The 21,950-nt window shown below is 45.6% G+C and overlaps 1 protein-coding gene across 1 annotated transcript in view; it reads left to right on the top strand.

The window, feature by feature from the left end:
- The window catches only part of CEP170B (centrosomal protein 170B), a 55,674-nt gene that overhangs the window by 13,471 nt on the left and 20,253 nt on the right, over positions 1-21,950 (top strand). Inside the window, exons 3-8 of the mRNA XM_010160240.1 lie at positions 3,158-3,236; positions 5,949-6,007; positions 7,314-7,452; positions 15,854-15,955; positions 17,242-17,718; positions 20,807-21,573. Of these exons, the coding sequence (XP_010158542.1) occupies positions 3,158-3,236; positions 5,949-6,007; positions 7,314-7,452; positions 15,854-15,955; positions 17,242-17,718; positions 20,807-21,573 (1,623 nt within the window). The remainder of the gene's footprint in view (positions 1-3,157; positions 3,237-5,948; positions 6,008-7,313; positions 7,453-15,853; positions 15,956-17,241; positions 17,719-20,806; positions 21,574-21,950) is intronic.

Below are 21,950 nucleotides of genomic sequence, written 5' to 3'. Positions count from 1 at the left end.
GGGATGATGAGACATTTAATTTCTTTGGGGAGAAACTATTTAGAACCACCGCTTTTTTTTTTTTTTTTTAATAATAGAAAATTGCTCTTTTGCCTGCCTTGAGCCTGTTAGTGTGAAGACTGAGGGATAATGTGAGCCCAGAACAGGGAGCTGAGCCTGCCTGAATCTTAACCCTTGCTCTGGTCCCAGTTCACACGGTGGTGGTGGGCAGCTCAGTGAGGGCTTTGTCAGCCCACCTGCATTCTGTGATTTTTTTAAATACACAGCCGTAGTTAAAACTGTCCTACCATCAGAGCATTCCTCTCTTTGGCGGCTGCTTCATACCAGTGGAGCTGCTTCTCTGCAGGAGCAGGTCTAGGCTAGATTCACATAATTGTCTTCCCAGTAGGGGTTTTACTGCCCTTATTGTTTTGGGCTTAGAAAAAGAAGCCTTCCACCTTCACAACCACAAAAACACGGGCTGAACCCAGAAACTTGTGTTCTGCCTCTTCTGGCATCTGAAAACAGCAAGAATGAGTGTTAATCCTTCTCAGCTTAATAGCTGAAAGCAGAAAGCCCTGCTGAAGTGGGAATGAATATTTCCAGCAACTGGTCTGGACTCTAGCTGGATCCCTACTTCAAAAACCATGTGTTTTAACTGATGGTGGCAAAATAGCCACTGAAAATTCTGCTTTTAAGAGAAGGAAGGCTCATACCACTAATTCTCTTCTTTCTTTACAGGCTAAAGATATCAATTTACAACATTTTAATAATAGGCTTACGCTCAGAGGGGCATTGGAGTGAAAGGAGTTAGAGCTATGCCTATTTTCTGCAGCTGGCCAATCCCAGTTCTGTTGAAGACTGTTGTGGCCAAGCTGAATTTATTTTGTGTGAAGGAAACATAGGTCCTTATTTGAACATTTTAATGAAAATTTGTTTTTCTCCCTGAAACTAAAGAAATCACTCTTGAGGACCTTGATTTTAATTTCAATTTCAGGATTTGCTGATTCTGCAGTCTCAAAGGGTCTTTTGGTTTTGAAGCTAATGTTTCTATCGGCAATAAGCAGTTTCCTTGGGTTATTTTATTTGAAGTAACCATGAGTGAATAGGTAGCAACATCAAAATGGGTTGTCTTGCAGACTTTAGTTTTGCAGAAAATTCAGCAAATAATTATTCCTCTTCCAGATCTGACTGTTGTGGGACTTTTAAATATTAACAAACCCCATGCAAATAGGAATTCCATGCCTTTTAACTAGCTTCGTTGCTTTTATTCTGAAATTACAGGCCTGTTCACCAGCTCTTCTGTAAATTGCCAGGAAGCTAGGGGCTGTTGTCTGCTGAGGTTCTAGTTTCCTGCTCTAGCATTTATTTTTCCTCTGTGGTTAATATTTGGTCTTATCATGCATATTTGGCTTGGCTGAGGTGAGGAGGCAGAAGACGACTGTGCCTCAGTGGTGAAAGCATGTAAATTCATTTTCTAGCATAATTTGATTCATCAGAGTGTAGCTACATTTGTATGGAGGCTACGAAGATGCAGCAGCAGGTTCCTGGTCTGTGAGGCTGGGTGAATCCCACCTTCTGAGGTAGGGTAACTCCTGGTGTCACTGAGTGCCTAATCGACGGCCGATTGAACATGAGCCAGCAGTGTGCCCAGGTGGCCAAGAAGGCCAACGGCATCTTGGCTTGTATCAAAAACAGCGTGGCCAGCAGGTCCAGGGATGTGATTCTCCCCCTGTACTCGGCACTGGTGAGGCCGCACCTCGAGTCCTGTGTTCAGTTTTGGGCCCCTCACTACAAGAAAGACATTGAGGTCCTGGAGCGTGTCCAGAGAAGGGCCACAAAACTGGTGAAGGGTCTGGAGAATATGTCTTATGAGGAGCGACTGAGGGAGCTGGGCTTGTTTAGCCTTGAGAAGAGGAGGCTGAGAGGAGACCTGCTCACTGCCTACAACTACCTGAAAGGAGGTTGTGGAGAAGTGGGTGGTGGTCTCTTCTCCCTAATGACAGATGATCGGACGCGGGGGAATGGACTCAAGCTGCGCCAGCGGAGGTTTAGATTGGATGTAAGGAAGAAGTTCTTCACCGAAAGGGCTATCACACACTGGAACAGGCTGCCCAGGGAGGTGGTGGAGTCACCATCCCTGGATGTGTTTAAGAGACGGGTGGATGAGGTGCTGAGAGATATGGTGTAGTGGTGGACAGATACGGTTGGACTGGATGATCTCTAAGGGCTTTTCCAACCTAGTGATTCTATGATTCTGTGATTCTATGATCAGCATGAGTATGCTGGCACTTCTTCACCTCAGTTCCTGATTTATTTTTATTTGGCCTGGGTTATTACAAAAGAACAGAGGCTTATTTGTGAAAGACATCCACGAGTGCTTGATTTGTTCCTCCGTTGTTCTGCGAGAATTGTTCCTTAAGGGGGTCCCTTCAGAGAGCAGGCATCCAAGACATTTATTCACAGCTATGAAGCACATTTCTTGCACCTTTATAAGGATAACTTAGTTTCTTTGGGCCTCAGTTAACTTCCTGGAGCATTGGAAAAATGAGTATGTGATTTGTTTTTTTTTTTCTGCGAGAGGCCTCATATACTGATATATGGTGTCTTGGACAATGTGGCCTCAAACATCACGATGATGCCATTGCAAATGCTTGTTTTCCTGTGCATTTTAACTTCCCTCTTCCTCTGCGACAGGCTTTGCTAGTTAAACGTCAGGCCTTGGGGATGATACCAGTCTCTTTTAACATCCAGTAGAAAGCTGATTCCCAGCGCAGCAATTGGAGCATGAGTTGCTGTAGCTTTTATTGCACTGTTTGCTGCTCTTGCTGGTTGTGAATGGTGGAGGAGAACCGAGAACATCTGAAGTTCCTAACTTCAGGCACCTCATGTACATGTTCAAGTCGGGGACTAAAATTTCACTTGCAGTTGCTGGAAAGGTAAATCTCCTAGAGGTCCCTTAAGAGCAAATGTTTGAAGCATAATTGGGGTGCCCATGGGAACTACTTACTGGTGCTGATTTTTCTAGAGACCTTAGCTCCTCGCCTGGCTGACTGTGCTAGTGCACCCTGAATGTGTGCAGTACATGGGCATGGGTATCCTCCAGGAGCCCTGTCCCTCTGAGATCTATCAGCCTGATACCCTTAGTCAAAACCATTCCTGTGCTTCTTTCCTGCAGACATTCGTCAATGACGTGAGGATTCCTGACCAGAAGTACATCACCCTAAAACTGAATGATGTCATTCGCTTCGGCTATGATATCCTTCTCGTCTGAAAAGCGAGTGGGACATGGTCTTTGACTGAGTTTTGTGCTGTTTGCTGCATGGAGAGTTAGCAGTGATAATTGTGACTAATGAGTAAGGGTGTTTGTTTTGCCTCCTGGAGCCTTTAGATGGCTTGTAAGCTTTCGTTTCTCCACCGTGGATAATCAGTTTGTGCTTGGCCATGCTGTAGCCCTTGAAATACTCCCAACATTGCTGGAGCCCAGACAGCTGAAGCAGCAAAGACAGTCTGAGCCTCCCTGGTCTTCCAAGGATCTGGGTACCTCAGCTCTGAGCAGTGACAGTGCAGGAGTGCTCATTGTGCTTCAACTGATGTGTGTGCAATTCTGGATCTGCTGGAAAAGAGGGTTTTCTAGGCCTTGTGTGAGATCATACTTTTGGTCTTGGTCTCTCAGTGTCTCTTGCCATTTTATAAATAACAAATCCTTGCTTCACAGTGGTATTTCTTTTTTTAAGTGAGGTGGTTGCTGAATCTTTAAAAAAAATTAGAAAGAAAAAGAAAGATTATTTGCCTTCAGATCAGTATTTGAAAAGGGTGCAGTTGATGAGGGTTCAGGCATACGTGAAGGGGGGGAATACTGACTAGCCCCTTACAGAGTGCTGCCCAGCAAAAGAGCACTGTCGTCTGGGATCCTGTCCTTAGAGGTGGCGTCCCAGCGCATGTGTGATGAAACCTGTTACAGTCCCACAGGCAACCTCAGTTCTAGCTTTTCTTGACTCTGCAGCTTTGCAAATGTTTTTTTGATGTAGCTGGTCATGTATCTTCTGGTCTCTAGATGTGTGGAGAAGCTCGTAGAAGATTTACTGTGAACTCCAGTCTAGCAAAGGCATAAGCCAGAGCCTAGAGCGTGGGTGGGTTTTAATGACTGCGATACGGGTTTCAACTTTTATAGAAAGCAATTCTGAGCACTAAGCAGCTGAGTTGAATGTTTAGTCCTGCAGCCCTTACATGGATATTCATGTGAAATGAATGATTGCATTTATGAATTGTAGAATTTATTGCCCTCAACAGGAACACTTCAAAGAATGTAGGTTTTACAGTCATCTTTTTACTTCAGCATTGTTGCTGTGGCAGTTACAGACAGTCTCTTCCTCTCCTTCAGTGCCGCTCTTTAGCAGTGCTTCTGTGCACACCACGTTCAGCTTGGTGTGGATGGCAGCGTCTCCTGAGGTCTCAGTCAGCTGTGTACTGTTGCATAAGTGCGTTTGTCTCTTTTCCGTTTAGAGTTTCACTTACAGACTGTGCGGAGTTTCACTGCTATGCCAATATCACTTGGTTTATATTTAGTCTAACATTTTCCATATTTCCTTTTTCCTCCCCGTTGTTCAGTGCTGTGCTGATTGGGTTGTTCATGATAACATTGCCAGATGCTCCCTTTTTTTTTTTTTCTTTACGCAGCGTTGCAGAGGATTATTGCCTGGGCTCAACCACGTTGAACGCCTTCCTTCCTAAGGGGTCACAGCGGCTCATGACCTGATTTACTTTTCATCCAGGAACTGGAGCAGCTGAAAGGCCTTGTCAGGGCAAGAAAGCCCCATAGTCCCAGGCATCCCTGCAGGGAGCTGAACTCTACTGTTCCCTTGTCCAGAGCTCAGGAGATTCTCCCCCTGGCACTCTGGCCAAGAAGGGGCAGAGTGGTCTGCCTGGAGCTACTGGTGAGCTGGAGAGGAGGAGGGTGTGAGTTGAGTCAGGGCTCTGGTTGCTCCCATAAGTCCTGCACAGAGCTCCAAGCTTCTCCTGTCCTCTTCCCCTTGTCTGCTGCCTTTCAGTTGGTGTGGGTCTGGCCAGCACATGTGATTGCATGCTGTCATAAAACATGCGTGAGAGACCAGGCTGGGTGGAGAACGGATGGAGATCAGCCCTGAGGAGAAGGACTTGGGGGTCCTGGTGGACAAAAAGCTGAACATGAGCCAGCAGTGTGTGCTGGCAGCCCAGAAAGCCAACCGCATCCTGGGCTGTATCCAGAGAAGTGTGGCCAGCAGGTCGAGGGAGGGGACTCTCCCCCTCTACTCTGCTCTTGTGAGACCCCACCTGGAGTGCTGCATCCAGCTGTGGAGCCCTCAGCATCAGTGGGATATAGACTGGTTGGAGCGAGGCCAGAGGAGGCCACAAAGATGATCAGAGGGGTGGAGCGCCTCTGCTATGGGGACGGGATGTGAGAATTGGGCTTGTTCAGCCTGGAGAAGAGGAGGCTCCGGGGACACCTTATTGCAGCCTTCCAGTCCCTGAAGGGGCTACAAGGAAGCTGGGAGGGGACTTGTCACAAGGGCCTGTAGTGACAGTGCAAGGGGTAATGGGATTAAATTGAAAGTGGGGAGGTTTAGATTGGATATCAGGAAGAAATTCTTCCCGGAGAGGGTGGTGAGGCACTGGAACAGGTTGCCCAGAGAAGCTGTGGATGCCCCATCCCTGGAAGAGTTCCAGGCCAGGCTGGATGAGGCTTTGAGCAACCTGGTCTAGTGGAAGGTGTCTCTGCCCATGCCAGTGGGGCTAGAACTAGATGGTCCCTTCCAGCCTAAACCATTCTGTGATTCTATGACCATGGTGGGATACAGCACAGGCAACTTCTAGTACCCTGTGTATTTTAAGCTTCTCTGATTTTTATGAGCTTGTTCTTTTTCTGTGACTAAATGCTAGATTTCTCTGTCAATCCAATTCCTTTGCTGTTTCCTTAACAAGTTCCTTACATTCTAACATGTATGTCCTGGAACAAATTCAACACAAAGTCCCGGAAGAAGCATTAAAGGTAAGGGTGGCTGGGTGCAGGTGCATTTAAAAAAAAAAAAAATCATTTAAGTGCTCCAGTAATGGTCAAGTAGACTGAAATATTTAAATACTCTTGACAGTAGTGAAATGTTCAACAATGTGAGACTGTCATTGGGTTGGGACTTAAAAAAATCTTCCTTTGAAAAGAGATACATTTCCCAGTTATCTCACCTCTGATCTCTTATCCCTGTGCTAACATGTAGATCAAGTTATTCATGATTACATGACTGCCAACAAAAAAGATTACTAAAGCTGTATTGTATTAAAAAACAGTCAGCCCATTAGCTTGTGGATGAAGCACAGCAGAACTTGTTCCCTCCCAGAAGCTGAGTTCAGATGCCTTTTTCTAAGCCTGGTGACTTAGGCCAGCTCCATTACACTTCCTCCAGTAGGCTAAAGTTTGCTTAATTTATTCCTGTATTACCTCATTTTTGCCTTCAAGCTTGCAATTTTTACTTACTGAGCAGTCCTCTTAGGAGTGAGGTGTTTTTGAAACAAAGAGTTCAGTAGCAAGTATTCAAGCATCCTCTTATCTAAGGCAGAAGAGCAACCCCCTGTAGGTAAGAAAGCTGTTATGTTCAGCTGAAGGACTGGGCTGTCAGTGCCAAGCATCACCTCTTGGCTAGCAGACGTGTCTTCTTAGCCCTGGTTCCATGTTTAGGACTTGGAGAGAATTGAAGATGTGACAACTAGGATTGGGCAAATGATTCATTGAATCTGGATGGGTACACCCTTTTATTAATTTACTTGTATTAAACCCACTTTTAAATAGCTCATGTACTGTGTTAATGTGGAGCCTGTTTTAGGGTGGAATTGATGGGAGAGAGGGCTTGGAGAGAAATAATTAAAATATATTTTAATTCCCTTTGCTGAAAAATGGAGATAATGCAGATGAATGGCCTGAAAGAATTTATAATGTTGCTTTAAGAACCAAGGGGATTTCAGGATTTGAATCCTGAATGGAAAATGGCCTAAGTTCTGATTCTCCTCAGTTTATTCTTTAAAGGATTTCCTAATTAGCTATTTTGCAGAGATAAGTCAGTGTGACCTTCTTATGGACTAGAATTGTCACTTAATGGCTTCCAAACGGGGTATTTGAAAGCCCCTCAGCTGGCATTGCTGCTCTGCGGTAGCCTCTGCTGGGGTGTGCTTCCCTCGCGTTGCAGAACGTAGCTGCAGTATTTGCCCTTGCGTGATCCCTTTGCGGGAAAGGGTGGTTTGTCTTTGTCGCGGGCTAGCACTCAGGTTGCACGGGCACCCTGCCACTGTTGCTTGTGTCTCTGCAGCATGAGAAATACACCAGCCAACTTCAGATGAATTACAAAGGCACGGCAATGAAGAGGGCGGAGCAGCCCATGGAGCACGGTGTCTACACCGAGTCCTCGCAAGCAAAGCTGGAGAAAGGAGAGAGGAAAGCAATTACAGGTACTTGCTCAGGAACCAGTTAATCAAGATTCAGAACAAAGTGCAGCTTCAGCCCTGCACTGGGTCATGATTCTGACAGTGCAGTGGTGTGGGTTGGGTGGAGGAGCTGTTCCAGAAGGGTTATCTTTCTAAACCTCTGAGCATTCCAGACTCTGCATTTTTGGGAGATTTGGCCTCAAAAAAAAAAAAAGAAAAAAAAATCGTCTGGTGTGATGGCTCATACATGCCTTGTCACTGTGTGTGTGCTGGAGAACCCGTGGGCTGAGCAGGTTTGGTAAGTTGTTTGGCACCTGTCTGGTCTATTTTTAATTTCCTAATCGTGAGCTGGTGTTTGAGCAGAGATGGTGACTCAGAGTGGAAGATGGATGGCTGCTGTGATGCGGTGCTGGCCGGCAGAGGAGCAACCAGCCATTTCTTTCAAAAAGCACTGTATGATCTTAAATGGCTGTATTTCCTAATGTGCCAATATGTGGGATAAACACTGACTGCCATACTGGGGGATGTTTGCTTCAGGTTCACTGTTCCCCAGCTGCAAACCTTTTCCATTTGAAAAATTCCTTCTGTTCTCCATTTTTTTTACCCACTGCTGCCTTCCTTTAAGGACCTTTTGTCAAACTTGCTTCTTCCCTGTTCCCCAGCAGTTTTGTCTTGCCCATCTCACCCAACTTCCTGCTCCTGCACCTATTGCCCTGCCAGGTCTCTCTCCAGTTCAGCTGGTGGCCTTCTAGAGCTTGATGATGCATGGGAGGAACAAATGTGGTTTTAAAGCATCCCAGATGACTGCCAGAGGTTGTCTTGTGGCACTGGGATGGCAGAGTGATTGCAAAGCTTTAGGGTTGGCAGAGAGACTGCCCACTACGTCTGTTGGAGGAAGAAGCAGGGACATGAATAGAGGGAAGAGGATGGGCAAGTAAAGCGAGACAACATCTTGTCTCTAAGTCACATCGTCCAGATACTGCAGCTTTCTAGAACAGTGTGTAACTTTGGGTAAAACTGTTCAGGCTTCATGTTAACTAACTGGAGTGGGTTGGCTGACCTTAATCTCCCATGTATTGTCTTTACAAAAATCCCTCTGAGCTGACATAGCATACTAAATCAGTGCAATTTTTCTCCTGGTCTCATTGTTGCCTCCAGCCTTGTGTAGAAGCACATGCACCTGTGTATCTGACTCCCATTTTCCACACTGCAAAACCTTTCTTTGTGTTGCTTTAGCTGTGTCTGTGCGTCACCTTCCCCCATGGATGTGGCGTTAGGGACTTTGCCTCACAAATGTGCAGTTAAGGGGATGAAGTTGGTGATGATTAACCATGACACTGTGGAGGGTGAGAAGAGGTAAACCTCACTGGAGGGAGATCTCACCAGCTGCCTTTCAAGGGGCATGGGGTTCTCAAAAAGCATGACCGGTAACCAGAACCAGTTTGCGTTTGCTGCTGCTTGGTTGCATGAACATTCTAATTCTTATTTTTGCCACCTTCCAAAATACACACTGGTTGGTTTTAACCTACATAGCTCAAGTGGTTGGTATTTAGAACACCTTCAAAGTCAGGACATTGAGTGACTTTAGCAAGGTGACCCATTTCTCTAGCGTGTGGTTCTCAGACCTGCATTAAGCTTCTGTCATCGTTAGTGGGCACAAACCATAGGTCTGAGGCAAAAAGGGCTGTGAGTGCTTACAGGGGGACAGTGCTGAAGTATGTCATGTGCAGTGGGACTGACTGACAGATAAAAAAAAATCTGAAGTGCTGCTAAGCCCACTGAAAGATGGAGGAATTCGGGACTTTTTGTTGGAAGTATTTTACTGGATTGGACTGAAGCCTGTGGAAGCAGAGAGGAAGTCTGAGCATCAATTCACAGCCTCGCTTTCCAAAAACCATCTCTGTCACGTGAGCGGAATGATGAGTGCGTCCCTTTTTCATCTTCGATGTGACTAATTCACCTTGTCTTCAGCTGCACACATGCACAGTTTCTCCTTGGCTGCTTGGAGGAGTGGCAGCAATTTAAAATTAGTAGAAAGAAGAATATAGTATTCTTACAGGGAGTGGGCTTCCTTCGTGGCAGCAGAAAGAGGCTTTGGGGAAAGAGCTGTTTTGCTAAGCCGGTAGGTATTTAGGAATTTGCATTGCCTAATTAAAGTAAGGTCTGGGGTGACAAAAGCCTTTAGAAGGATTGCTTCCCTGGGCCCGAGTGAAAAAGAGGCAGAGGGAATGCAAGCTTTCAGGGGAGAGGTTTAACGAAACAATGTGAACAATTAGAGCTGATTAGAAATGGGAGGAGGTGAGGGACTGAGGATAAAGGGGTCCAGCAAGTGAATGGGAAACAGCTCAGCCATTTAGTCTTTATGCTGTTGAACTTGCAGCTTTTGGGTGTGTGTTGCCTGTAAGCAGAAAATCATCGGTCTTTGTGAAATGTTTGAGGCAAGGAGCTTGGTAAGCCCTGTGTGTTGGATATGGATATGAATAAGGAAAGTGCTCACATTTCAGCTAGTTAATGCTAAAAATAGCTATCGGCTCTCATGTTTAAAGCCTTTAGTGATAAGAAGGTCAGGTACAGCCTTGAACTGAGCAGGTTTTAAAACTCTCAATCCCCATCTGTTGCTACCTGAGTTGAGGTACTGGATGAGATAATCTACTTTGTGGTCGTCTTGTCTCGACTCATAGTTAATCCTCAGGCTGATCTTAATTTTTTATTTTTTAAATGCTCAGAGGCTGATGGCACTGAATTGGATGACGCCCCCCTGAATAACCGCTGCAGGCATGAGTTTCCAGGGGTGGAGGCTGCCCACAGCGTCCAGCTGAACTGGGCAGCACCAGAACACCAGGGCAGGGCTTGATCTGCTCCCGGGATCTGTGAAAAAGGCTCACTCTCTGGGTTAGTGTCCGTGTCATCAGGGAGTCCTCCTAACAGAGTGACCGACTTGAAAGTCTTGTTGGTGTCCAGGGCTGAAGTCAGCAGGCGGCGTGGACGTGGACAGAGGCAGTGGGAGTCGTATCCAGTTGTGAAGTGGTTTCCATGGTCGTTGGCTGCTTTCCCCATGAGATCATGTTAATAGCTCTTTAGACAGGCAGGTCTACCCTAGCCTTTAATTTAGACGAGTGGTGATGGTGTATCTGCTTTTTGTCTGAGCTAGGGTGGTGGTACCTGCAGCATGTTAAGGGTTTGACCTTGTAATTGATACAAATAAATTTGTGATTATCAGCCTGATTTGAAAGCCTCTGGGATCTGTGCATGTTCACAACAGCTACAAAAGAACAGGGCTCGGGTTTGCCACACACGTGTGAAATAAATACTGCAGCGAAGAGTCAGAGAATTGCTTTATGGTTATTTCTACTAGGTCTGAATACTCTATTTGTAGAGGAGTTAAAAGCAGAGATGTAAGGAATCAATTTTAAAATGTTATAGCTAGGTCATCTTTTTTTGTTCCCCAAGGCCTCCGCTGTAAGAAGCCTACTCTGCATCTTCTGAAGATGGACATTATTGTGATTAATAATGAATCAAAAATGGTTTGACTTAAAGCAAGCTGGATTTCTCATGCTTTTGTTATGACTTGCTGTAGACAGCTTCAAAGCTGCGTGTGCTTCTGTCAGCAAAGAAATTCGCCGTTGCTGTCCGTGTCTCTCTTGTGACAGTTTGAAACTTTGTGAGGACCTGGGCGGAGCACAGCCCTCAGTCCCGTGCTGATCACAGGGGAAATCCTTCAAGGGAAATCAGATCCTTCTGCAGAGGCAGCTGCATGCTTGTCATGAAAGCTCTTCTGCCCACTGGCTGACAGAAAGCAGCATTAACACGGGCTTTCTCCTTTCTCTTTCATCACTTGGACTGTATTTTTGGTCCTGCCCTTGTGTTGGTCTGTGTGATTCACTTCTCCGTAAGTACATCCTTTGTATTGACACGTCTCATTTTCTCTTGCTGTGGTGCCTCACCTTCAGGTGATCACTCCTTCTGTATTAATTCGTTAAATTAATACAGGCTGTGTTCTTGCCAGACTCATTAAACAACTGGACCTCCCTTGTTCTGCACTAAAACAGCTGTCACTTTTTCTTCTGAGTGACTGCTTCGAAGACTGAAATCCAGGAGCAGAACATGTGTATGTCAGTGGTCATCCCTGTATTACACTGTCACCGGTAGCTCAGTATTTATCTGGTTGAATGCCTGTGCTGACCTCAATTCAGTTATCTAAGAGGATGGTTTTCGGGCTGTCTGCCTGAATTGATGAGCCAAGAAACATGTCTAAATGAATTGGCACCGTCTGGGCAGCCTGGCAGGGAGTGGAGAGAGGTGGTAAAGAGCTGCCATCAACCAGAGGAAGTCTGATGTCATTAAAATGACTGAGCAGTTGGTTTGCATTGGTGTTCCTCGCTCCACCGCTGACTTGGGCAAGCCCCGAGTCTCTCTGCTCTTGCAAGAGCTTCCGTCTTACACTAAAATATAATAGACAGGCAGTGGCTTCAGGGTGGTAAGTGTGTTTCAGGACACAGGTAGATGTGCTGCACTGGATGCTGCAGGTCCATGCTGAGGTCTCTACCCAAAATGCATCCCAGATGGTGAGGAGCAAAGCCCCCTGGCACAGCTGCATATGTAGCTGCTCCCTGGCCTGCTGCTGTCACAGCCATCTGGTTTAGCCTTCCTATCATGGTTTTCTCCACTCCCCCTTCCCTTTTTTATACAATATTGTTGTGTTAGAGCTGGAGTGGGGAGGGGTGTCATGTCGGTTGTGCTAGCAAATTAGAAGGGGCAAAAGCTTCTGACATCAGTAGGGCAGCAAATTCATGTATCTCTTCCAAAGTCAGGGAAATTTTACTCTGGCTCAGGATCTGTCCGCTTTCAGCAGTAGCTAAGGGTGTATGTGTCACTTGATGATGTTATTCAAAACGAGAATTACTATGAAGGCTCAGTGGAAACATTAATTGCTCTTAAAATATTGAAACTGTCCCCAAATATCAAGATACTGACTCCTTGGCTTTCCATCTGCACTTCTTGCAGTCTTTAACATGAAGTTCCAATTTATTGTGGAGGCTGAGAGAGGGAAGGAATGAAGAAAACCAACAGCAGCGAGCGGATGTGTTACGCGTGCTGTGACAGGGCGTTGCGTGGGGCCACGTGAGCTCTGTGTCATGGAGCAGGAGGGACCTTCTGCTGTGCAGTGAGCGCAGTGGAGTGGCTCCCAACCTGATGCGCTCTCTGTAGTTGCTCCTGGATGTGCCCTAGGGTTTTGGCTTTGTGCTAGCTTTTGTCAGAGGGGGAATTGAGGAATTTCCAATCAGCTATTAGGGCTCTTAAGGGTAGAAGGGGAAATCTGAGAAGTCAGAGAAGCTGACTCATTCTTTATAATTTCCCCCCTCACCCCCTTTTCAGCTTTTCTTTCAATACCAAAGTTCCCCATCAACAGAAAAAGTCCGACCAAGGCTGACTTGCTCCCCAGCTACCTTTTTCCCTGTAGTAGGAGAGCTCCTCAGGGACAAAGGCTGTAGGTCCTGTGTTCAGTATGCAGGTTGAACACAGGTTTGGGGGCTGGAGCAGCTTCTGGGAAGAAGTTGGGCCTGCAGAATGGATGTGAGCTCTCTTAGCTCTTGGAACAGGTAACTAGAATCTTCTAGACTAGGGGGCCTTTGGGATCCTGTGAGGGGCTGGGATGTGTTGGAGAGGAACTAATGAGGCAACTCCTTGCAAGATGCAGGCAGTAACAGCGTCCATGCTTGGGAGAGATGCTTCTTGTGTGAGGTGGTCTGTGTATGTCATCTGTAGGGTAGTATGCTGAGGATTTGTTCCACCACCAACTTAAATAAACCACTGAGGAGCTTTCATAATTAATCATGTTAATCTGACACAGGTAGAACCATTCTGTGATTCTGTAAGTGTTTCTTCAGGGCTAAGCCCTTCACTGTGCCCTGTTGACCTTTAGGCATGAGTTACCCCAGACACAGCTGAACGTTGTTAATGGATTTGTCCATCACCCCAAAATGTTGTTCTCCTTCTCCTGGCCATGACTGCCTCATGGCCATCAACCCTAAGCACAAAGTGGTTTGGGTTGCAAAGGACCTGAAAGATCATCCAGCTCCAACCTCCCTGCCATGGGCAGGGACACCCTCCACTAGACCAGGTTGCTCAAAGCCCCATCCAGCCTGGTCTTGAACACTTCCAGGGATGGGGCATCCACAGCTTCTCTAGGCAACCTGTCCCAGTGCTTCACCACCCTCTCTGGGAAGAATTTCTTCCTGATATCTAATCTAAACCTCCACACTTTCAGTTTAAACCCATTACCCCTTGTCCTGTCACGCCAGGCCCTTGTAAAAAGTCCCCTCCAGCTTTCTTGTCAGCCCCTTCAGGTACTGGAAGGTGCTATAAGGTCTCCCCGGAGCCTTCTCTTCTCCAGGTTGAACAACCCCAATTCCCCCAGCCTGTCCCCATAGGAGAGGTGCTTCAGCCCTTTGACCGTCTTCGTGGCCTCCTCTAGCTCACTCCAGCAGGTAATACTGTAATTCAGAGGGTGATAATCCGTTGCCATGTGTGCCTAGAAGAAGCGCCTGATGTTGGTAGAGTAGATCCTTGTGGTTGGGGTGGGGTGCCTGTCAGAAGTGGGCAAGTCATGGCATGAAGCAAGGGTGTTAGATTTCTGCTAGGTTCTGTGGCAGCAGGACTCAGCCTAGCACAGAGCAAACCCTACATTTGGGTGTCCCTGTTCATTGACAAACTTGTGAATAGGTTTTTATTTTCTTTTTTTTATTTCCCCTCTCCTTTGAGTGGTTTACCCATCCTCAGTTATGAAACATTATCGCTTGGCAATTCCAATTTATTCATGGTGAGAAATGCTTCCTCCTTTGAACTTCCAAAGGCCGCCTACATAATGGGAACACATTTTATCTTCCACGCACTCTAGGCAGAAGGGAGAGTAATACTTTCAGCCTCTTTTGATCCTCAGTGCGAAGGGAGGCAGCGTGGTTAATTTTGAAACACGAAGAAGATCTCTTGAAAAGGGCCTGTGGGCTGCATCTGTAAAGCAAAATTTTTGCCTGTGGACTGTCAGTGTATGAGCTTATATATCTCTGGAACTATTCTAGAAAAACAGCCCATCTGAAGCAGTGGCCATTGGGTCTGTGTAGCTTTAGATACAGTAGCATAAAATGCGGCTTTCTTCTTTGCCTTATTTAATCCCCCTTCCTCTCCTCCTTCCCTTATGCTAAGGACTACATTCTGTCATGTCCGTGTGAAATCAGGGAATGCACAGTTGCAGGGCTCGTTGAGGGCTGCTTCCCACAGAGCAGTGTGTGGTTTTAAAACCACCAGCTGAGCAGCAGCTGGCAGTAGCAGCCCGGCTATGGCTCTGTAACGGGACCCGGGGTTTAAGACGTGGCCAATGAAGTGTGTGCTGATGGCTGTTATGGGTAGAGGCAGAAACAGCTGATGAAGCTGGATCTTAACCTCAGCCCCTGCCATATCCTTGTGTTTCTATCACCTCTAGATGAAAGAACAAAAGCTACTTTATTTGCTTCTCTTGAATTATTATAAAAGCATAATAATAATAACTATACTACTGGTAAATTGAGGGGTATTCTTTTGACTTGTTGCATAAACAGCAGCAGCCCAAGGCACTGCCAACACACAGTCTTGTTTTGTGGGAGACAAAGCGGGAAGCAGTGAGTGGATCAGCTCCTTTGGGTACCAGCTGTTGCAGTGAAGCCCTGATCTTCCAGTGACTGCTCACAGAGCAAAGAAAACGATAGAAGCCTGGCTCTGCTGAGAGATGCTTTTCCATGAGAAAAAACTGTCCTGCAGTGACTCTGGAATTCACTTGGTTTACTTTAAGCTTTAGAGAGCAAGAGTTTACTTCTTCATGTATGCGTAAGGAGATGGTTTTACCATTTTCCCTGAATTTGTAATGCCTCAAGAATTTCCTTCTGTGGGATGTGTGTCACTTAGAGTGGGAGTAGTGAATAGTTTGGAAAAAAAATCCTGGCCTTGCAACATCTAAGAACAGAGCTGAAGTCTTCCCAGTTAAGATCAGGAAATAAGTCTGATTTTCACCTGAATTGCAGGTGAGTTGCAGACAATTTTGTGGTTAGTGTTTTGTAGTTAGTCCTGCCAAAAATCTTCTACTTCCTGTGAATAATGAGGCTAGAATGGGAGAAAAGCCAGTATTTGGGAAACACAGCTATGAAAGATGGCGAAGGGAGGTGAGATCAGCATCTTGCAGCTGAATGTAAAAAAGACAAAAGGGGGGAAATAAAAAAAAAGCCTGAACATACTCATCATTATGTATAATTTGCTACTGTTATAACTGCAATGTAAAAGGTACATGATCTCATCTGACCCTGCTGTTTTTCCCTTTTTGGTATGTGGTTGACTTGTGTGAACCTCATGAATTGATGTTTTCTGTGTCAAAGTATTTGCTTACCCTCTTTCTTAGAAACCAGTACGTACCGCACCCCTCTTTATGGGCAGCCCTCCTGGTGGGGGGAAGATGATGCAAATAACAAGGAGGACAGAAGGCAAGAGGAACATTACTCAGGTAATGGAGGTGATTTGAGGTGGCAGAAGATGAGGGGGACAAAATTTCTGCACACTTTTGATCTTTACTGTGTGAAACCATCCTGCTTCAAGGCTTTAATTACCACTTTTCTGTGCTCCTGTTTGCACATTCCTATGTGTATATTGCTGCTGATGAAACCATAATAAAGGAAAATTGAAATGTTTCCTCTAAAATATTTGTTGTGGATGTTGTGGATGCCCCATCCCTGGAAGTGTTCAAGGCCAGGCTGGATGTGGCTTTGAGCAACCTGGTCTAGTGGAAGGTGTCCCTGCCCATGGCAGGGGGGTTGGAACTAGATGATCTTTAAGGTCCCTTCCAACCCAAACCATTCTGTGATTCTATGATTTGAAGTTGAGGAAGAGCAGTTGTGGAATAATTCGGTATGGAGTAGAGAGGCCTTGCTCAGCTTGACTGAGACTTGGTTTTACAGCAGTGCTGTATGTGTGATTGTATGCAGCCCAGCTGAATAAACCATCCACTGTGTCTCCCAGCAGCTTGTTATCTAGGAGGCACTTTAGGAGCTGATGCGTTGACTGAATTTGGTTAATGTGGAAGCAATCTGTTTCTCACCTCATCATCTTCAGAATTCATTTATTCTTACTGCTTCTGTTGTGAATCTGTATGCATGGAAGAGGCAGCTTTTTCACTTGTGCAGTAAACCTGATGTTTCTATCAAGCATATGCTTTACTGCCCAAAGAAGTGTTTTATTTTGAGGCACGTGCAGCGTATCTGTTCTCTGGCAGAGGGGGGCTGTGATTAGCAGCCCTGCCAGGAGGTGGAAATAAGTAAGTTACTCTCTAGCCGAGAAGTTTGGGTACTACTTGAAAAATGCGTTTTTGTCCTTGTTGATGTTGCAGAATTAGGTGTTGATCCAGCAAGACTATGCTTGTGATTGGCTTTGCACGCTCAAGCTTTTCCTTTGAACTGTGGAAAGTTGAGCAGGTGTGCATGTAAGTGAGACAGGATCTTCCTTCAGTATCGGCACAGGCATACAGAAACCTTAAAATGCCACCAACCACGTAGGTTCTCTCAAAGTATACAACTGTGCATGTGTGTCAGCTCTTGCTTTGGGGAGCCACGGAAGAAAGGACAAAATGAATATAATAACAAGTTGCTCAGACCACAGCAGTGCATTAAGCACCGATTTCAGTGATGAGGCCAGAGAACAAAGTTATCTAAAACAGAACTTGTATTTTTTCTTTAATCCTTTTCAGCTAATATTTGTGAATTTAAGGTTTCCTTGCCTTTTCTTCCCTGTTTGTAGAAAGATCAAAAGAGATAACCCAACATGAAGAGGAACTGAATGGTAATATTTCTGCTTATAGAGATGCCCAAGAACAGTCTGTGTTTGGCTTCCGGAGAGAGCCAAGTTACTTTGAGATTCCAACTAAAGAATTTCAGCAGCCATCAAAATCTCCAGAAACACAGGTCCATGAGATCCCAACAAAGGATGTTGATGCTGTAGTTGCCCCCGTTGTACAGAGTCATGCCTCTTTCACCATTGAATTTGATGATGGTACTCCTGGTAAAATAAAAATAAAAGACCACGTAACTAAATTTTCACTCAGACAAAGAAGACCATATAGTAAGGAACCAGCTCATACAGAAGTGATGTCAGCGGAGAGCAAAGTGGCTGACTGGCTTGTCCAGAATGACCCAAGCTTAATGAGACGGCAGTCCCCAGGAGAGGATGTGTACAGTACAAAGAGTGACCTGCCAGTTCATGTGAGGACGCTTAAAGGTGAGTGAACGTCTTGTCATGTGGACACAGTTCTCTGTGCAAATGCAGCCTAATAAATGGGGAAAAGCCCTCTCCTTGTCAAGGAGAACTGGACTCAATATCTGCTCCAGATTTGCAAGATGAAGAATATTTCTGTGATGACTGTTAATGGTTTCAAATATGACTAGCAGGCTCTTCACCTGGGCCTCAAGCCGTGTGCGATGGCAGTCTGGGGACACTCTAATCTGGTTCCTCTACGTCTATAACACTAGATCAGTGGTAATAGTGATGAGAAAAAAGGATTTTGATTTTTTTAAATATCTAAAGTAATTTCCATGTGCTCAAGCAGGCTAGTAAACACAGGTATTTCAGTGGGTTTTCTTCTCTTGACTTCTCCTAGCTGAAGGAACTCCTTGTTTTTCTAGCTGTAGTCTAGAAGAGGTTAAGTCTGGTCTGCCTGGTGGCTGTAATCACCAGTGCCACTTGGTCGGATGACCAGAAGTCCTAACACGGAGACTGAGGATAGAGCTGAGATACACATGATCACCAGTGGAGAAAATTGTGTTTGTAGAAGAAGGTTTCTTCTCTTAAACTAAAGCTTCTCTAAAATCCTGCCCTGTTCAAAAACTTCAGGTTTCGTGAACCTGTGTCCAATTATGTGTATCGCTGTGAGGAATTCTTTGGGGATTTTCAAAGGTCTGAAGTGTAGTTTGGAGCCCAGTGCTTAGTGCAGCTGGTGGGAGTCACGTGAGTCTCATGTGACTTTGTATATATATTGCAAGATTTTGGTTTGCCTGAATGCCTCTCTGGGGCCATGCACTGAGCAGCTAGGAGAAGACCACTGATTCCTGCCTTCTCACTACCTTGGGGCCTCTGCAAAAGCTATCGTTTTGAACTGTGGCTTTAACTGTTGAAGTCATATTGAAGGTTACCAGACATATGTGTGCTTGAGGCCCTTCTTAAAAGGGAGCAATACCTTGGAGTTTTTTTGCCTATTACATCTCCAACTTGCTGTTCCATGTATAGTTTTTTGAGAAGCCCTTATGGTCAACAGTGTCTCACAATACCCAGCCCTGGAGGTTGGCATGACATGGAAATTGAACTGTTTGGTTGTCATTCCTTGTTTCTAGGTCATCCCAGTAAGGGACAGGGTTGAGGTGCCCTACTTGATTATTCAGGATCTTATCTTCAGTCTACTGTGACTGTGTGATAGAAGGTTTTGGGGTTTGGGTTGTTGGTGGGGGTTTTTTGTTTGTTTGGGGTTTTTTTATTGTGATACTGGATTTTGTTGTCTTGCTGGAGAACATTGTCAAGGATACAAATGTGCTTCAGCAATTTTGCTCTTTCCTCTTGAAGAAAACTAGAGCGTTAGGCAGCTGCTGCTGGTCCTAGGTTTTTCCTGAGTGGTGCACAGGAGTACTACTGACTGCACTTGCATGGAAAAAAGCTGAGGTAATTTAATGCATAATTTGCATATCAAGAAATCAACGCTTCTGGACATTTGATTAAAACATACAGTGTTGGTGGCCTGAGGAGTTTATCCACCTCTGCTTTGGCAGAGGACAGGGTGTCATTTATCTGCGATAGCTGTGTAACATGTTCTTCTGGCAGGGCTATATTTGAAGATGTCTTGGAGGCTACCACTGGCTGCTTACCAGGTTTGGGACTTCAGGATCAGAGACACCCATCGGGGTTTGTTAGTAACATTTGTTCACTTTCAGGAACAATGTGGTGAACATAACACCTGGCATCAAGAGTAGAGAGTTCAGGCCTTAGCAGCTTGGGGTGTGTGTGTGGTGTTCTGCTGGGGCATCCATGGGCATGGTGGGTGTGTTTTCCTTGTGTCCTCACTGTTTTGCAGTCAGCAGAGTTCTTGGCCAAGACCCTTTAATTTAAGAACTTTCCCTTTTGAGGATAAAGCTTATCAGCCCTCAGGCACAATGCAAAGTTTGCTGACTTCCTTCACTGAGGGTGTTAGGAAATTCAGAGGACTGACTCCTGGGTTGAATAGATCTTGTATTAAATTCTAATCTTTCACAGCTAACTCGAGATAATAAATGGTCTTCACCTGTGTGTCTGGAGAACTTGCAAAGTAGGTTTGAGCAGTTTTCCTTTCAAACACGTGGTATTTTAGCCAGTATATCTTGCTGCATATTACAGTCTAGCGCGCAGAGACCTCTTTCCCCGTTCTCCCGATGACAGGTTCCTGGTCGTTGACTGAATCGTGTTGTGTGCCTTCACACCCGTTTCCTTCTCCAAAAAAAGGTTTGTTTTTTGTTTTACTTTAATTTATTTTCTCAGAGTCCTGAACTAAGGTGCTGAGGGGCAGAGCGTCACCGATACAAAGTGAAGGTTGTAAAGATGGTTGTTGCTAACATAAGGGAAAATAATTATAAACTTATTTAGCTTGGTGAACTCTACAGAACGATTAAACCTTTGCTTGGCTGGTGATAGGATGGTGTAACTCATGGGAGGTTTATGGTGCAGTTCTTAAATCTTCAGGAGAAGTAAAGAATCCTGCAGATTCACTTTTCTGTTGCCTGTGATTTGTTTCCCCCTTGCAGAGTGCGATAACCTTGGCGCTCAGAGGTGCATGAATTCCTAACGCACTGATCTGGTCTTTTATCATGGGGATTTGGTTTCACAGGATGCGGTGTGTGGGGTTTATCTGCTGATCCTGTGGCGATATTTCTGCTCTGAAACAGAACCAAATGAGGTGATCTTGGACTGTAGTAATTGGGCAGAACAGCAAAATAATGCCATTATTTTTATTTAAGAGGATAAAAAGAAAGAAACAAAACATTGGGTATCTAAACCAATCAGAATTACAAAATCAGAAACCCTTGGGATCTAAATGATTTTTTTTTTTTAATTGTTTTTAATAACTTGATAACCAACCAGTTGTGAAAGTAGGGTCCGGAGACAGCTGCCTTCTCTTTTATTTCTTCTGGTGGGATGCAATTCCTGTACCACAGCAGGTATCTTGAGTTGTTTAATCCAATAGATTTTTTTTCTTTTTTAACTGAAAAGCTAAATCTCAACTGGGAGGTAATGACAGGGCTGTGGCAACTTGGAATATGAAAGTCAAATCTGTGTACCTCGTTTCCAGGCAATAGGCACGAGGACGGGACGCAGAGCGACTCTGAAGACCCTGTGGCACCCAAGGCAGAGAAGGAGACGACGACGACGGGCACCGAACGTGCGACGGAGCAAACCAGGCTGCAACGCCAGATGAGGCGTGATCCCCATGAGATGCTTCACAACAAGCAGGCCTTTGTCATCGAGTTCTTTGAGGACACGCCGCGGAAGAAGCGGTCGCAGTCCTTCACGCACAGCGCTCACTCCTCCCAGAGTGACACTGACCCGGGGCTGAAGACCAAGGTTGAAAAACGTAAGAACGCCTTGCCGGTGGAGAAGCTAGGAAATGCGGTACCACCGTCCCACCTTGGGGCCCAGGCAGGAAAACCCAGTAACAGCTCCTCTGGGACCCAAAGAACGAGCTCCTTCAAGAGGGAGAAGACGGAAGATAGAATCAACTCATCATCCTCCTCTGCTTCCAGAACATCAACCAAAACTTACGGAAGTGTTGGGAGGAAGTCTAAAATGGCTCAGGATTTTATGGCCGAGTACATGCGGGAGACTGTTCAGTCTGGGAAGCCGAGCGCTGAGAAACCAGCACCTCTGCCCATGCCGGTAGCTCCACGCGTGGTTATATCATCAGAACCAGAGCCTGCCTCTGCTCCACCTCCGGAGGTAAAGTCAGCTCAGGTCAGGAGGAACGATGAAGAAGACAGCGTGAGTGAGACAGGTACATACACCATTGAGACGGAGTCGCAGGATAAAGAGGTGGAGGAAGCGCGAAAAATGATAGATCAGGTAAATGCTGGTTTTCTGTGCTTGACCAGTGAGCTGAGGGCTGAAGGCTTGGGCTTCTGCACCTTTGCTGGAGGGTCTAACTTCATTAGCTGTTGTCATGGACTGCTCTCTTTTGAATTGGGTGCAGAAGCATTTTATAGTTAGGGGTGGGAGATAATCCTGGGTAGCTGTGTTAAGGATAGACCTCAACAAACTGAGAGGCTGGTCTTTAAAAAAAACAAAAACTGAACCCAACAAAACAACAAGATTACAAACAAAAAACCCCTGGAGTGCAAGAAGGCAAGGTAAGCCCACCACAAAGAGTTGCCTTGCTTCCAAAATGGGATTTAGATGCAAAAGTGCAAGAGGAAGGCCAACAGCAGAATACAGGCGGGAGT

The sequence above is a fragment of the Eurypyga helias genome, unplaced genomic scaffold (genome assembly GCF_000690775.1).
Source record: "Eurypyga helias isolate BGI_N326 unplaced genomic scaffold, ASM69077v1 scaffold14121, whole genome shotgun sequence".
In the NCBI taxonomy this organism is placed as follows: domain Eukaryota; kingdom Metazoa; phylum Chordata; class Aves; order Eurypygiformes; family Eurypygidae; genus Eurypyga; species Eurypyga helias.
This window is presented reverse-complemented; position numbering and strand designations above follow the sequence as displayed.